This window comes from Aplidium turbinatum, chromosome 1 (genome assembly GCF_918807975.1).
Source record: "Aplidium turbinatum chromosome 1, kaAplTurb1.1, whole genome shotgun sequence".
In the NCBI taxonomy this organism is placed as follows: Eukaryota; Metazoa; Chordata; class Ascidiacea; order Aplousobranchia; family Polyclinidae; genus Aplidium; species Aplidium turbinatum.
The window spans coordinates 55,849,450-55,866,022 of NC_137472.1; the positions used below are offsets into that span (position 1 = coordinate 55,849,450).

At 36.4% G+C, this 16,573-nt stretch overlaps 2 protein-coding genes across 2 annotated transcripts in view; both read right to left on the reverse strand.

Moving 5' to 3' along the window:
• The window catches only part of LOC145783459 (deoxynucleoside triphosphate triphosphohydrolase SAMHD1-like), a 35,643-nt gene extending 26,364 nt beyond the window's left edge, over nt 1–9,279 (reverse strand). The window contains exons 1-3 of the mRNA XM_082595344.1: nt 9,144–9,279; nt 8,611–8,702; nt 7,613–7,733 (exon numbers count right to left, since the gene is read on the reverse strand). Of these exons, the coding sequence (XP_082451470.1) occupies nt 7,613–7,733; nt 8,611–8,681 (192 nt within the window). The 5' untranslated portion in view covers nt 8,682–8,702; nt 9,144–9,279. The remainder of the gene's footprint in view (nt 1–7,612; nt 7,734–8,610; nt 8,703–9,143) is intronic.
• Nucleotides 9,152–16,333, reverse strand: LOC145783506 (deoxynucleoside triphosphate triphosphohydrolase SAMHD1-like). The gene is made up of 6 exons (XM_082595399.1): nt 15,067–16,333; nt 14,831–14,946; nt 13,807–13,889; nt 13,140–13,319; nt 12,561–12,623; nt 9,152–9,338 (listed from the first exon to the last, which is right to left on the reverse strand). Exons 3-6 carry the CDS (start codon nt 13,867–13,869, stop codon nt 9,297–9,299), a joined length of 348 nt encoding a protein of 115 aa, XP_082451525.1. The 5' UTR covers nt 13,870–13,889; nt 14,831–14,946; nt 15,067–16,333; the 3' UTR covers nt 9,152–9,296.
• Nucleotides 16,334–16,573: the final 240 nt, after the last annotated feature.

Sequence of the window (16,573 nt, forward strand, 5' to 3'; positions counted from 1 at the left end):
TCAAAACGTAAACGTATCCATTGAGATCAATGGAAAACTAGCTAAATGCCTTATTGACACGGGCGCCCAAAACAACCACATAAGCCATGAATTTAGTCATCGCGCTAACTTGAAAGTAAGCTATAGTGACGAGCAGCATGTGGATTTAGCTGTAAAAGGCTCATCAGTGAAAACTCGAGGCTCCTGCTTTGCAACTCTACAACTCCTGGATCGCGATTATGCTGATGTGAAATTCAGTGTCATGGACGGACTACTCTGGGACGTAATTCTTGGACGTGAGTTTTTACAACAACATAAATGCGTAAATTTTAACTTTGGAGGATCTGAACAACCTTTGAACCTTGGGGCCTTAAAACCTTTGAGGAGCCCAATGCCAGTACGTTTATTTGAGCATATGACAGGAGACTGTTGCCCAATCGCTTCCAAATCACGTCGATATTCTAAAGCTGATCAAAGTTTTATAAAGAATCAAGTCGCTCAACTCTTGCGTGATGATGTTATTGAACCAAGCACCTCACCATGGCGTGCTCAATTGGTGGTTGTAAAAAATGAAAACCATAAAAAACGCATGTGCGTGGACTACAGTCAAACAGTAAACAAATTTACTTTGCTCGATGCCTACCCGATTCCGAACATGCAAAGCATTATAGACAATGTTTCTCAGTACAAATGGTTTTCTACTCTGGATCTACGCAGCGCTTATCACCAAGTTCCCTTGCTGCCTGAAGAGCAAGAGTACACCGCCTTTGAAGCCAACGGACAGCTGTATCACTTTAAAAGGATTCCATTTGGCCTTAAGAATGCAGTGCCTTGTTTTCAACGAGTTATCAATGGAATCATTTCGAAATATGCTTGCAAAGGAACATTTGCCTATCTTGATGACGTTACGGTGTGTGGTGAGACGCGCGAGGAGCACGATAAAAATCTTCAAGTTTTCCTGGGTGCTGCAAAAGACTGTAATCTAACGTTTAATGAAGACAAATGTAGTTTTTGCGTAGAAACAATAACATTGTTAGGATATCGCATCTCGAAAGGTGTGGTTGAACCAGATCCTGAAAGAGTAAAACCAGTTATTGAAATGCCTGTTCCTAACACTGCTAAAGAACTTCAGCGCGTGGTAGGCATGTTTGCTTACTATGCGCAGTGGATCCCTCAGTACTCGGAAAAAATTAAACCTTTGGTTTTGTCAAAAACTTTTCCACTTGACAAGCAAGCAATACAAGCTCTCTCCACGTTGAAAAAAGATTTGAGCATTGCTACTCTTGGGACAGTAAATGAACAACTCCCGTTTGTGCTTGAAACCGACGCATCCGACAACGCAGTATCAGCAACGCTGAATCAGCAAGGACGCCCTGTAGCTTTGTTTTCGAGGATGCTAAACAAGAGTGAAATTCGATATTCCAGCGTAGAAAAGGAAGCTTTAGCGATCGTCGAAGCAGTACAAAAATGGAAGCATTTCCTAAGTGGTCGTCATTTCACGGTTGTGACGGATCAAAGGTCAGTTTCATTTATGTACTCAAGCACAAATCATAACAAAATTAAAAACAATAAAGTGCAACGATGGCGCATGGAACTAAGTGAGTTCAATTTTGACATTGTTTACCGCTCTGGGAAATATAACTCCGCTCCCGATGCACTGTCCAGAGCATACATTGCTACGATGCATAATAATGTGCTACACGATATTCATGTATCTTTATGCCATCCTGGTATAACTCGTTTGCTTCATTTTGTTCGAACTAAAAATCTACCTTATTCTGTCGACGACGTTCGGAAAACGGTGCAAAACTGCAGCGTATGTGCAGAAATCAAACCTAACTTTTATAAACCACCTAATGCGCATCTTGTTAAAGCTACCCAGCCGTTTGAGCGACTGAGTTTAGATTTCAAAGGCCCTATGCCGTCTGTGTCCAAGAACAAATACATGTTAACAGTTGTGGACGAATTTTCTCGTTTTCCTTTCGCGTTTCCTTGTGCAAGTACTGATGCCCGAACTGTTATTTCTTGTTTAAACCAATTGTTTGCGTTGTTTGGTATGCCAGCGTATGTACACTCCGATAGGGGCTCGGCTTTCATGTCCAAAGAACTATCATCGTATCTTAATAGTCATGGTGTTGCATGCAGTAGGACGTCTGTCTATAATGCTCCTGGAAACGGACAATGTGAAAGGTATAATGGAATAATTTGGTCTGCAGTGAAATCAGCATTAAAGTCTCGTAAACTTGACATGTCGCGCTGGGAAAGCGTGCTATCCGACGCTTTGCATTCTATCCGCTCTTTGCTTTGCACCGCTACAAATGAAACGCCTCACGAAAGGTTATTTGTGTATAAACGTCGATCGTCATTTGGAGTTTCTATGCCGACATGGTTATCAACACCAAATAAAGTGTTTCTACGGCGTCATGTTCGTTTATCAAAGTATGATCCTGTTGTTGACGAAGTAGAGCTCATGCATGCCACCCCTAACTATGCTCGTGTTCGTTTTCCTTCTGGCAGAGAAACAACGGTCTCTCTCAAAGATATTGCACCATTGGGACAATCGGATGAACCTGTTTTACCAGTTGACCAGGATGTTCTAGTCGAAGCAAACTTAACATGTTTGCCTCCTCCAGTGGCGAATGGTGAGGCTATTGCTCTACCCAATGGATTTGTAAATAATGACGTGACTTCAACATCACCGGATGTAAATTTAAGTGTGCGTAGTGACGATGGCGACATTGTACAACGTGAAACTACTGATCACTCTATGTCATCGTCTTCGCCCACCACTGATACAACACACTTACGCAGATCTACTCGTATTCGTCGTTCGGTTGATCGTTATGGTGCAGTGCCATATTTTTAGCAGTCTGCTTGATTTCATGTAAAATCACGCCTGCTGTCCAAGTTACGCTTATGAACTATATTTTGCGTGTTTGTGCTATATATAATGCAATTTTGAGAGGGGGAGAATGTCGTGTGTTTCTGAGCACGGCGCTCTGTCCCTCAAGCTTATTACTCAGTTAATTATTGCCTTGTTTTCTGCACGCCTTGGTTCTACGTTTTCTTCATTCGTTCATTCATTCAGTTCTGTTGTTGCAGCATTATGTACGTTCGGAAGCAGTTATTTATGTATCCTTTTATTTGCAGATGTAGTTGCTTTCTATTTTATTAAAGCCTTTGCAAGGTTGTTGTACAAGTGAATTAAGTTTACTTCAGTTTGTTGTGTTGAGCAACAGAACGAGACTAATGATAAGAGACAGTCAACCGCTTCAAGTGGACAGTTTGCTGGCGTGCGCGGACATTTTGCCGAAAGACATTTTGCCGAAACCCATTTTGCCGAAAGACATTTTGCCGAAAGGACATTATGCCGAAGGACATTTTGCCGAATGGACAAATTGCCTAAAGGACTAATTGCCGAACGGACTAATTGCCGAAAAGACTAATTGCCGAATGGACAAATTGCCGAAACAATTTGGAAAAAAATTACTTTGAAGTGACACAAAGTCTCGTTACTATGCAAGCAGTGCTTTTGAAATAGAATCACTTTGCTACTTTTTGTTTGCCTAAAAATTACTTTGAAGCAACACAAGTCTCGTTACTATGCAAGCAGTGCCTTTGAACTGGTAATTATTTTGAAGTGACACCAAGTCGCAAGTCTCATTGCTATGCAAGCAATGCCTTTGAACTGATAATTATTTTGAAGTGACACCAAGTCTCGTTACCATGCAAGCAGTGGCTTTGAAATACTGTAGTAATTACTTTGCTACTGTTGTTTGCCTAAAAATTGCTTTATATACAGTATCCACAGTTTTTGGAAATCAGTATTAGTTTGAAGTGACACCAAGTCTCATCTATAAGTATAGGCTATAGGCTATGCAGTCTCCACAGGTTTTAGAGATCAGTATTAGACGTTCGCTTGTACATATAACATTTCTGTCGGATACTTACGCGCCAGGGGCGTTGACAGGGGGGTCTAGGTGGTACTTTTGGACCCGGGCCCGGAATATTTAGGGGGCCCGGATTTAAAAGATTCCCCGCGACTTCAAACATTATCAAGATCTTACTATAATCAGATCTAAAGGAATTGCGACCAGAGGTTAAAACAGCCACTTCAGCCGTCAGATGGTAAAGTACCGGGCCCCTTCCGGGTATAGCCTAGTGATTTCCCTAACCACGAGTTTTTTTTCAAAAACACGAAATATTTTTCTTCCCACTCTTTAATTCTGAATATATATATATTTTTGGTGGTAATCACTTCTAGCTACTTGCATCTACAATTCATAGCCGTAGGAGATGGGGGGGGGCAGTCGCTCCCCCGCTGAAAAAAAAATGTTGCAAAAATTTCCAGTTATTTGGGCAAATCAATCTTACCACAATGTTTCGACGCCTCACCTGTTTAGAAACTTTACATATGATAATTGTTGTAATTTATGAGATGCATTTATATTTTCCAATGAATGTAAATGTATTATCACCGACTTTGAAAACTGTTGCATGTGGTACTACAATCTGGGCAGAATGATAAGTTTCGATTTGACAACTGCAAAATAGAACTGTAAAAAAGCACAGTTGGGAAACAGAGGTAAGCTTATTACTGATATTCACTAACATGTAGGCTGCATTTCTTCATGGGTAAGATTTAAAAGCCTACTGGTTACTGGTAACTTTATGCGATTTTTTGTTTTTTCTCAATATCCTACTAATGTAGTTGATTATAAAAATCATTAGGGCAAAAATGTCTAGTTATTTGGACAAATCAATTCTTACCATAAGATTTCAACATTCTACCAGTTTAGTAACTTTATAGTGTTGCATTTTGTATAAAAAACATTTTGCTTTGAATGTAAAACAGAGTATCAACGATTTTGAAAACTTTTATATTTGGTATTAAATTTGGGCAGAATGTTAAGTTTCGATTCAGTATTTGCAGAAAATAATGCTTCAACAAGCTGAGATAAGCTTATTACAGATGTTCATTAGAATATCATCACACTAGCTTACATTTCTTCATTGGTAGAATTTTGAAACCTTGCTGGGTTCTGGTGAGCTTATGAAGTTTTTGTTTTTTCTCTATATCCCACTATTGTAGTTGAACTTTGTAAAAATATTTGAGTAAAAATATCCAATTATTGGATAAGTCAATTTTACCATGAGTTATGCTATGCTCGCAAAACTTGACTTAAATACTACAAAGATAGCTTATCATTTTTAGATATGGTCAAACAAAATAAGTATTTGTTATAAACATTAATAATCAACAGTTGTGAGCAATGTGAGGCCACATATACACCACTTTTGTGAGCATTGATCCCGACCACTAACTATAGTTATGTACAAAGTGAAAAAGTATATTAAATGAAAACAACTTGTGAATTTTCCTGTATTTAATTTCATGTTTTTGTGAGCTATGGTTTAACTGTTTTCAGCATTGAATTTTTTTGTATATTATAAACTGCTGTTTGTTTTTGCCAGTCCCAAGGTTGATATGCTCAGTTATTTACTACCTATGACACAGTATTAGAGCAACAGCAATCAAATATAAAGACACATGTTATGTTATTTTGTCATCCAATTCATGCAGTTAATATATCAGGCAATGTAAACAGTGCTATTTTTGTGTCATGTTTTGGTAATGTGGTCTGTATTTTGTGGCAACGCTTGAGTTTGAAGTTATTATCTCGGAGTGGTTTTTCTTCAGTGCTTGTGATTTGAGTAGTAGGCCTAGCTGCTTCATTGTGAAGTAAGATTATCTTTGTAATGATCTTCTGAAAAAAGATTGACTATTGACTATGACTATTTCATTGTAATATAATATCAACATTTTTGGTATCAAAATTAGTTTTGTTCAAAGGTGGAAGTTTCATGCACATAGCATGGTGAACTGTCCAATTCTTTTCAGGCTGTAGGGTTTGAAGCAGCATGGGTTAAGTAATGTTACTGGTTTGATAAGTGAACGGATTGTCATTTTAGTTTTTTTCTATGCAAATGTACAAACATTGAATCTTTGGACTATCTTTGAATTGAAAAGATTGAGCTACTTTTGGTCAAGCCTTTTATTGAAGTTGGGCTGGAGATTTTCATATAATCTGGTGATATGAATATTCAGCAATTATTGTTATCGAGTTATTGGTGAAGTCTCAGTTCAAATTTTTTTGAATCCAGTTAGGCTTAATATAGCCTACTAAATATTTTTTTATGATACACAAGAATGTTTTAATTTGATGGTTTATATAAATGGGACACATACAGGTCTATGAAAGTAGATTAAAGTAAGTTCAGTCTTGTTTTGCTGTTGTATAGGCTATAGCCTACAATTTTTTTTTGCTTGTGTTTCGTACACAGCCAAGTTGATGACTCTCAGAGATTGTGAGTAATTTAGTATTTTTGAAAATATATACGCAAAGACAAAATTTGGGCAAATTATGTTCGCCCCCCCCCCCCCCAAATGTTTTAGCCTACTCTTCTACGGCTACTCTACTTTACAAAGAATTAATTTTAGCCGAAAACTCCAACAATTTTAAACATACTGACGAAAATCGTGATTGCGAGCAAGGATTTGGGGTTTCTGGAGAAATCCCTAATGCGTAATTGCACAGTTGGGAAATTCGTGGATACAACAAATCTTTGAGAATACATAAATGACATTCCTCTTAATTTTCTACTTTGAACGGCATGTGTTATCCTCGTTTTAACAGCACATCAACAAACGTTTCTACACAACCTGATATTATTATATTCATAACATTGTCTATGAAGGGGGCCCGAAAACAAATGGGTACCGGGCCCGAGAAATCCTGTCAACGGCCCTGTTACGCGCTGTCGCACATAATTTGTGAGTGAAATCTGTTTGTGAATGACATTTATGTGTTATTAGGTTATGATAATACATAAAATGCATTTGTATAATTTCGGCAATTTGTCCATTCGGCATTTAGTCCTTTCGGCAATTAGTCCTTTCGGCAAAATGAGTTTCGGCAAAATGTCTTTCGGCAAAATGGGTTTCGACAAAATGTCTTTCGGCAAAATGTCCGGGTACCTTTGCTGGGTGGTTCACTAAAAACAAAAAAGTTTTATTAGTCAATAGTTTCTATCGATGACGACACCAGGCAGTGGTTAACCAACGGATGCCGTGACATACAGCGACAACACGAGAGAAGAAGAAGAAACCTTGATAACTCAGCATTTCCGCACCACTTAGACACAGGTCTCGCACCTCTTAGTGGTGCGTGCACCCCTGGTTAAGAACCCCTGGCTTATACGATGGCTAGGCTGCTGGTAGATCTACTAAAGTAACGCACTTCATTCAACCACCAGTAGCGACTCTTTTCGTACAAAATTTGTGAAAAATTCATTTTGTTATCTACATTGATTTAATCAAATGGCAATGTTTATCAGCTTCTTTATTGAAACTTGCATTGTTGCAAGAACTAATGCTAGTTTCAATAAAATTCTAAAGTAAACGATGTGAAAATACGTAAAAACTACTGCTCTATTGGGGCATTAGGAAATAGGCCACACCACAGTAAAGGTTAAGTGTTGGTTACCAGTCTGTTTGTATTAAACAATCTTGGTATTTTTAAGAAAAATCAGTATGGCCTATATGTGGTAGATAATTAAGCTATGACATTACATGATCTGAGATCTTTTCGAAGGCCTCCACGTGATCTGCAGACTCAGCTAATGTAAACTTCTTTCCAGCTTTACCTTCAAACTTCGTGTATTTATTTACCAACACCATCGCATCAGTTATCCTATACCAAACAAAAATAAAAACCTGGAGTTGAAATGAAAATCTAAAAAGTGAAGTAAGCTTATTTGGAGTTTTTAGTACCTCTTGGAAAGCTTATATTTCAGGTATGGAAATTTATATTTCGATTTAAAACTTTCCATGGACTGCACTACCCGGTGGTTTCAACACAGTTTACCAATGCCGAAATATACTTAAAAACTGGATAAAAAATAACGAGCTTCACACGTAAAAATGCCATTGTATCAGCATATATGTTACGTTTTTGTTTTGACGAGAAATGAGGTAGCACTAGAGATATTAAATTATGAGCAGGCGGATTGGTTCTTCAAGAAGTAGAAACACTGAACTGTTGACTCTTTTAAATACCGCCATAGTGCTCAAAAAATTACACGGGTAATTATCTCAGTAGAACACTGACAAGAAATTTGTGATGAGTGTATTGCCTATATAATGTAAATCCTGATCTTGAGCGTGAAACTATGGTTGTGAGTCCGTGGTGTTAAAATTATCTGCCGATAAAACATTTATCAGGGACGGATCCAGAAAGTAACCTTAGGGCGGAGGGAGCGATTTCTACACAGCGCAATGATGTGTAGGTCTACATTAATTCGACTTTGCAAGTACACTGTGAATAAAGTTACTTTTTTGTGTTAGCGATTGCGCAGAATTCACCACTGCTTCTTGTAACAATCCTGTCCCAGAATTTTTGTTTGATTTTTGTCAAAATATTATGTCGCTCCAATGAAAATTATTCAAACTGATTTTGGATGTTACACAAAGACACTATTCTAATAAGTGAAGGTACTAAACACATGAGAAAATTAATACTTCAGCATGTTCAAATCCGTATTAACAATCACTGCTATTATGTCACTTACATATCCTCTACTGCAATACTAATTCTATGTTGGTATGCTCGTCGGTGCAAGGCATCTCTGGTGTGAAACATTTCGTACAGGTTTTTGCATTCCTGCAAGTTAAAAAAATGATTGATTGATTAAATGTAGGTATTTTTATCTTGGGATTAAAAAAGGTTCTTTGCAAACTTAATCCTAGCAGTTTCGCATAGTTGTAAATGCTTTGAACCACTGGCACAGGGCCGGTCACCGTGACTGGCAAGTTGAAGTTTGCGTTTGTTAGCTGTTACTTGTTTCATCCACTATACGCCAATAAATTGAGAGTTATGTTTTCAATGCGTTGCTCAAGCGCACATCCCGAGAGTCGAACCAGCGACGCTTGATCTTACCTTTCTTGTTTACAAATTCAGGCACTTAATCAATAACCTATCAGAGCGGACCACTTGGTCGCATTTGTTAGTCGTATACGTATTTCAAACTTAACTCTTTATGAGTCTAGAATACTAAAAGAAAATTAGAACTAAAATCAGCAATGGGAACCATTCAACATTCACCTTGTCTCTCACACATATCTGATAGTCTTTCTTTTATTCTTTCTCTTTGCCATTAATTTTTGTGCAGTCGAGAACCCTCATGTTCTTCATGAACCGAATGTGATCAAAGCTATTTGCTATGCCCAGCTGGTGGCAGTCGCGAGCAAAGTAATCCTACTTGTCAACGTCCACTCCGGTGGGCTTGTTCGCAATAATCTAATCATGAAACAAATTAGAACAATAAGAACAATTAGAATTATTAGAACAATAAGAACAATATGTAGAATTAGAACAATTAGAACAATTCGGAAACTAAAAGCTTGTCGTCTTCTGGTTGTTTAATAGGGTGGCTCGTTTTTGAACTTTTTTTAAAAATTCTCTCCGGGTAGTGGGGAAATGGTGCCAATGAGTGAGAAAACACTCATGAAAAAATTTGAGATTTGTAAAAAATTGTCTTCAGCCTCCTCATGGGGCCCAAAAATAGAAAAATGAGGTCAAAAACGCAATTTTTTTTTAAATAGTTTTTAGTTTGGGTAGATACAATATTGTTTAGATATATCTAAGTAACCTAAGAAAAAAAATTGGCGTCATTTGAACTATTCCTTCAGCTTCCTCACAGCTTCTGAAAATTTCCATTTTGCTGAAAATTTTGCATTTTTGTGGGTGGTTACATGATACATAATTGCGTTAGACATTTTGCCAGCTATAAAACGTCATTGTATTTCTCTTTATAGACCTGCCCTGAGCTGTTGCGTCATTTTTTAATGAAATTGGGTTAATTTGGTAGGAAAAAGTGACGTCCTTTTATTTGAATTTACGTCACTGACGAAGTTTGTAGTTATGTAACCACAAACAAAAATGCGAAATTTTCAGCAAAATGAAAATTTTCAGAAGCTATGAGGAAGCTGAAGGAATAGTTCAAATGACGCCAATTTTTTTTCTTAGGTTGATTAGATATATCTAAACAATATTGTATCTACTCAAATTAAAAATATTTTTGCAAAAAATTGCGTTTTTGACCCCATTTTTCGATTTTTGGGCCCCATGAGGAGGCTGAAGACAATTTTTTACAAATCATAAGTTTTGTCATGAGCGTTTTCTCACTCATTGGCACCATTTCCCCACTACCCCGAGAGAATTAAAAAAAAAAGTTAAAAAACGAGCCACCCTATTGTTTAATCATCTTTAACCAATAAACCATTTTGCCTCAATTTGGTGAAAAACATATTTTAGAAGTCTACTAAATTGTGCTTCCTTTTTAAATTGTGCTCTTGATAGGTATTCCATATCATATTATTTTAATTTTCTTTATTAATGCGTCCTGGACAAAAAAGATACTACTAACCAGAGGCGTTGACAGGGGGGTCTAGGTGGTACTTTTGGACCCGGGCCCGGAATATTTAGGGGCCCCGGATTTTAAAAATACCAGCGACTTCTAACATTAGCAAGATCTTAATATAATCAGATCTAAAGGAATTGCAATCAGAGGTTAAAACAGCCACATCAGCCGTCAGATTGTAAAGTACCGGCCCCTCTTCCGTGTATCGGCCCCACTTCAGCTCTTTGGTGGGAAAATAGCCACTTCAGCCACCAAACAGTAAAATAAGAATTTAGTGTAATCTAGTAGGCTATCATTTTTTTGACTGTTTGAACGTAGAAATTACATTTATCTACAATACAATACATTGTAATAAAATATATTTTTCTTGTATTAGGAACTAGCACAATATCCGTGATCCCTCTTAGACAGTGATTCCCAACCGAGGCTCTTAGAGCCGCATGCGGCTCCAAGCTAGCCTTCTTGCGGCTCTCGTTGACCCCTGAAAATCCCACAAAAAATATAAAAAATCTATTTATAATAATTAGGGCGATTATTTTTTGACTTGTCAAAAAATGTTTTTTGACTATTATCCCAAATTGAAAACCAATGCCTAGAAAAACGCCTCTGTATTTGGATCAACTTACGTATGTGAAGCACTTTTCAGCAAAATGATCAGAATCAGAAATAAATATCGCAATCGGTTGACCGATGACCACCTCAAGCAGCTACTGATGCATACTGCATCCTCTGCAATTGCGCCTCGCTTTGACAAACTTGTTAAAGCTCAAAGCCAATGCCAAGTTGGACATTAAATTGAATTGTGTTATTTTTCTTGTTAGTGTTGCTATTTGTTGGTACATGCTTTCATGCTTTAAAATTTTCGTTATAATTAGTGTTTTCATGCGGCTCCATACGTACTCTGAAGTTTGAAATTTGGCCCCGACACCAAAAAAGGTTGGGAACCACTGCTCTTAGAAATGGTTGGTCAATGGTCAGGCAACCAATTTCATATGCAGTACTGGTATACGCTTCGAAGAAACAAATTTTGGTTTCTAAACAGTAGTCTGCTTTGTAGGATAAATTACTAGTATTTAGTCTACGCTACCCTACAGTGATTTCCCTAACCACAAATATTTAGTGAAATAACCCGAAAAAGAATTTCAAAATAAACAGGCTAATGTTTGGTCAAACTCAAAAACTGAAATGACACAGGTGAGAAGATTTCTATCCCTATTTCTGCACTAAAAATTATACCAAAACCGCTTTTCAGATTTCAGCAATCAGCGAATGTTTGACCTAGGCCCAAAAACTTTTCTCAAATTAAATTGAAAACTTTCTGACCGTCTGCACTAATTTTGTTGTAAATTCTATTCTGGTTACCCTAGAATGACCAGTAAAACATCAATGGAATCGGGAAGTAATACTCTAGCACCATGTGACAAATAAAAGTTCAAAAAAGCAACCACAGGATAATGATATAATGATAGTAAGTTTTGTGCTTTGGGAAATTTTTAAGATTGCGCAAGATTTGTTAAAAAGACTGACACTACAAACAAGAGCAAGCTACTGCATTACAGGCTACCAGCAGCGAAAAGATTGTGATAAGCGCATAGTGGACCTTAGTGGTATGTAGAAAAAATTTAATGTCTTTGAGATTATAGGCTAATGATATAAGTTATATAAATGATATTCCTCTTAATTTTCTGCTTTGAACGGCATGTGTCATCCTCATTTTAACAGCACATCAATAAATGTTTGTACACAACCTTTATATTCATAACATTGTCAATGAAGAGGGCCCAAAAATAAATGGGTACCGGGCCCGAGAAATCCTGTCAACGGCCCTGCTACAAGCTACATTAGTCGATGTACCAGCACGTCCATAAACGAGAAAAGTGGCAAAACTTTAAAAAGCCGTTTTAGGCGAGTCATACTGAGCGTAAGAACTTTATTGCCAGTGGGCTATACCTGCGTAAAAAATAAACTGCGCAGTATTTTAAGGAGTTTTTTATATTAGCAATCAACTCTGTGCTGCTGCTAGTTATTGTAATGTGTAGCGTTAGTGGAATCAGTTAATTGTTACAAAAACTGCATCGACACATTAATGCTTTGAACACCTGATAGAGAAAACCTTTGTCTTGCTTTCTCCCTTTATATTTCCAGGTCTCTTCACTTTGATTCTGCAACAAATTATTTCAAAACATTAAAAATCTAAAGTTTCACCTTTGAATTGTATATTAATATGAACTTTTTTTTTGGTTGTGCAAACGTTTCTGTAGGTCCTTGCCATAATTTATAAAGTGCTGCTACTCAAATATTTAACAGATTTTTTAACAAGATTTAGCCAAAGAAATGCGGTTTAAGGTTGAATATGGTTGAATGAAAAACGTATCGATTCCACAACTACCGAGAAATCTAAAACAGACACTCATCACTCTCAAAATGAAAAATAAATAGATTTCTTATCTCACAACATCTGTATGTACGTGAATATTAAAATACTTGATGTTGAATGATATCCGTACGGTATCAAAAAAGAATTACAAGAATCAATAAAAAAAAACACATAAACTTTAACATTCTAATCCAGACAGCAAATCAGTCGTTTTTTACATTGATTTAACGTCTCCAGACTGAGATGTTGAATCGATGTAAAAAACGACTGATTTGCTATCTGAGAATTAATGCATATTCACCTTCGGAGGATCAACTTCAGGTATTGGTCCATTAATCAATTCCTTAATGAAAATTGCATTACGACACTGGGTGACGTCAGACTCGTCTCCTTCAGATTTAAGAAGCTTCTCGAACTCTTCTCTTACTTTTTGATTTTCTTGAAGAAGTCGGTCAAACATCAAGCAAGAACGTTTCTCGTGCTGTAAGTTGATAACAATTATTCAAAACAAAGTCATCGATCTTATTATTATTATCATTATTGTTATTATTATCATTTATTATAATTATTATTTTTATTATTATTATTATTATTAATATTATTACTATTATTATTATTATTATACTATTATTATTATTCGTGATTATTTGTCTATGAAGAAAGATAAGCATCTGAATTTTTACACAGTTTGTCTTGTCATAACTTGTCTTCGCATTTAACAATTAAGTTTTATAGTAGAACTGACAGTGTCTGTCATTGTCTACAGATCTCTAAGCTTGCTTGGAATTTCATTCATTAGATTCAACATAATATTCTAGCGTCTCTAAGCTTTTGGTAGAATAAAATAGATTTTCGCAGCCTATTCTGGTTTTTGTATCACGATTGGCAATGTAAAAAAGTGTAATATGAAAAAATAGAGAAAGTCTATCTGTACAAATTGTCTATTCAATCTACATACCAGTACTTACTTTTTTATTTTTTATACTTTTACCCTTTTTTTTCATTTTTGTCAAAAATACGTCGTCATACATGTGCGAGAATGGGCCGTGCCCTGAAAAAAACAACTTTCGTAACTTAAGATAATCAAATGTAGCATCTGGGTAGTATCATGTAAAATAGTTAATCGAATGTCTGTAAGTTTTACAATTGTTTGAAAAAAAAAGATTCAAAATATTTTGCTGTATACTTTCTGTTTCGTTTTAATTTACCATTTCTTTGATCTAAATAAATCCAAAATATATATTTTGCACTTTGCTAATGAGTTAATTCCTAAATTAAAAATGTTCTATTTCAAGTAGAACAAATTAAAAATTATAGGCCTATAAAATCACTAAATCGTAAGCCACAAGATACGTGTTACATGTTAACGTTAATCTTTGGTGCAAACTATTGCATTTTTGGTCAACTAAAGTGCTTAAAATAACCTTCCAATATTTTTAGATTTCTGCTCCGTAAGCTACCACGCTATTGTTGTGTATGGGGCTTGTCCGCTGTGGTAGGAAGTGGTCAGCTGGCTTTTTTGATTGGTAACAATAACGTTCAAAGTAAGCAATGGTTACCACACAAATATTGACCTCTGGACCACAGCTTTTCCAGTCAAAACCTCGTTTTTATTGGCAGAAATTAAACTGTTGTAGCCAACATCGTGGTTTCCATTTATGTTTGGTTTGTATGCGAGTTTTTTTTAATCACCATTGTTAACCAAGTTGTTTGCTCTAGCATCCCGATAGATTACATTTACATCTTTCTTTGCAAATAACATAAAGTATAGAGTAAACCTTGAAAGTGACTAAGTCAAAGATCCTGGGAATGTAGAAAAAGTTTCTATTTGATATTTGATGACAAAAGGTTTTATGTTTTTTCATTTTTGTTTGCATCTAGAAAATCTTTACTTGCAATAATAACCCAGACACTTTATCAGTCCCTTTTTTTGCTTCTGCAAACGTTGAATCAATGTAAAAAGCGACTGATTTTTTGTTAGGGAATACATACCCAAATCATGGCAAAGACCGGCCAATTCCACGCACAGGACATCTTCCTTATTTATTTTACGTTCTGGTTTGCTGGCACGTAAGTGACGAACAAGTTCTCCTGCAAGATGGCAAGTCCTTCAAAGAAATATCATAAATTAAGGTGATCCAACAACTTTGACAGAGAAAGATTTTTGTTGCTGATGTTTTTATGTTTTTTTTACTATTACAAATATTTTCAAACGGGCGTTTACTTACTGTATAACTATGTAGCCTATTCTATTGGATTGAATAACTGGTCACAGCGGTAAACCATAATATCTCCGTGGGAAAATAAAATTCCCGGATCCTTTCGTCTGTATGCAATGACACCGAAAAAGAATACTCTTCTGAAAACGTCTGTTCAAGAATTGCATTTCAAGAAAAAATGCCATCGGCTGTCGGAAAGAGAGCGCAACACCTTACGCGCTAAAATTTGTCACCACAATACAAATTACTGGGATAAAAGACGGAAATTTTGTCTACTGTACAGGGTGATCCGAAAGTAACTCCCTATTCTAAAATCACTGTAATTTATTCTTGAAGTGTAATTTCTCCAATTAATGAATATGAGAAGAAAATATAATGCATGGAATTTTGTTTAAAATTCACCACAAGCTTCTCAAGTCGACCATGAACAGCATCAACTGATTTCACAAGAAACTTTTGCGGGATGGAACTCATAACTTCACGTATTCTCGCTTCAAGTTCTTCCAGATTTTTTGGTTTGGTTGAGTAGACTTGTTCTTTTAACCAACCCCAAAGAAAAATGTCGCATGGTGTTAAATCAGGACTTCTGGCTGGCCATTCGTGTGAACCACGACGCTCCATCCATTTTCCAGGAAATTGGGCATTCAGCCATTCTCGAACAACAATAGCAAAGTGTGGAGGAGCTCCATCTTGCATGAAAATTAAATCTTCAATATTATCCCAAGCACTGATATAATTGGCCAAACTTCATTTTTTAGCATGGTGAGGTACCTTTCGGCATTCATGGTATCATGAAGGATGAACTAATGAACAAATATGGAGCTCCTCCACACTTTGCTATGGTTGTTTGAGAATGGTTGAATGCCCAATTTCCTGGAAAATGGATGATGGGTCGTCGTGGTTCACACGAATGGCCAGCCAGAAGTCCTGATTTAACACCATGCGACATTTTTCTTTGGGTTTTGTTAAAAGAACAAGTCTACGGTACTCAACCAAACCAAAAACTTTAGAAGAACTTGAAGCGAGAATACGTGAAGTTATGAGTTCCATCCCGCGAGAGTTTCTTGTGAAATCAGTTGATGCTGTTCATGGTCGACTTGAGAAGCTTGTGGTGAATGATGGTGGCCATATTGAACTTTAAATAAAATTCCATGCAATATATTTTCTTCTCGTATTCATTAATTGGAGAAATTACACTTCAAGAATAAATTACAGTTATTTTAGAATAGGGAGTTACTTTCGGATCACCCTTGTAGTTGGTAAGCACAAGCAAAACAGTTTTAATAATCGACCAACCTTTCCAACGACAATTCTAAAAATGGCAAAACTGACTTGAGATATTTCAAACCACATAACTTGCATACTGTGACGTAACAGTGATATGCAGTGTGTAGTAATTCCAGCACCAGGTAAATTTGGCTTACGCAAGATTTCGCAATTCAAGATTTAAGATGATGAAATATTTCACAGGTGTTATAAAGATGATGACATCTCTGCTCATTTTTAGTAATATTCC

What these genes read in the sequence shown, in the direction of transcription:
- LOC145783506 (XM_082595399.1), bottom strand. Translation starts at nt 13,869, where the DNA reads ATGTATGACGACGTATTTTTGACAAAAATGAAAAAAAAGGGTAAAAGT. An exon ending in CTGAAGTTGATCCTCCGAAG is followed by an intron (nt 12,624 to 13,139) that starts GTGAATATGCAT and finishes AATTTGTTGCAG; the next exon opens with AATCAAAGTGAAGAGACCTG. An exon ending in ACAAAGGTTTTCTCTATCAG is followed by an intron (nt 9,339 to 12,560) that starts GTGTTCAAAGCA and finishes TTTCATGATTAG; the next exon opens with ATTATTGCGAACAAGCCCAC.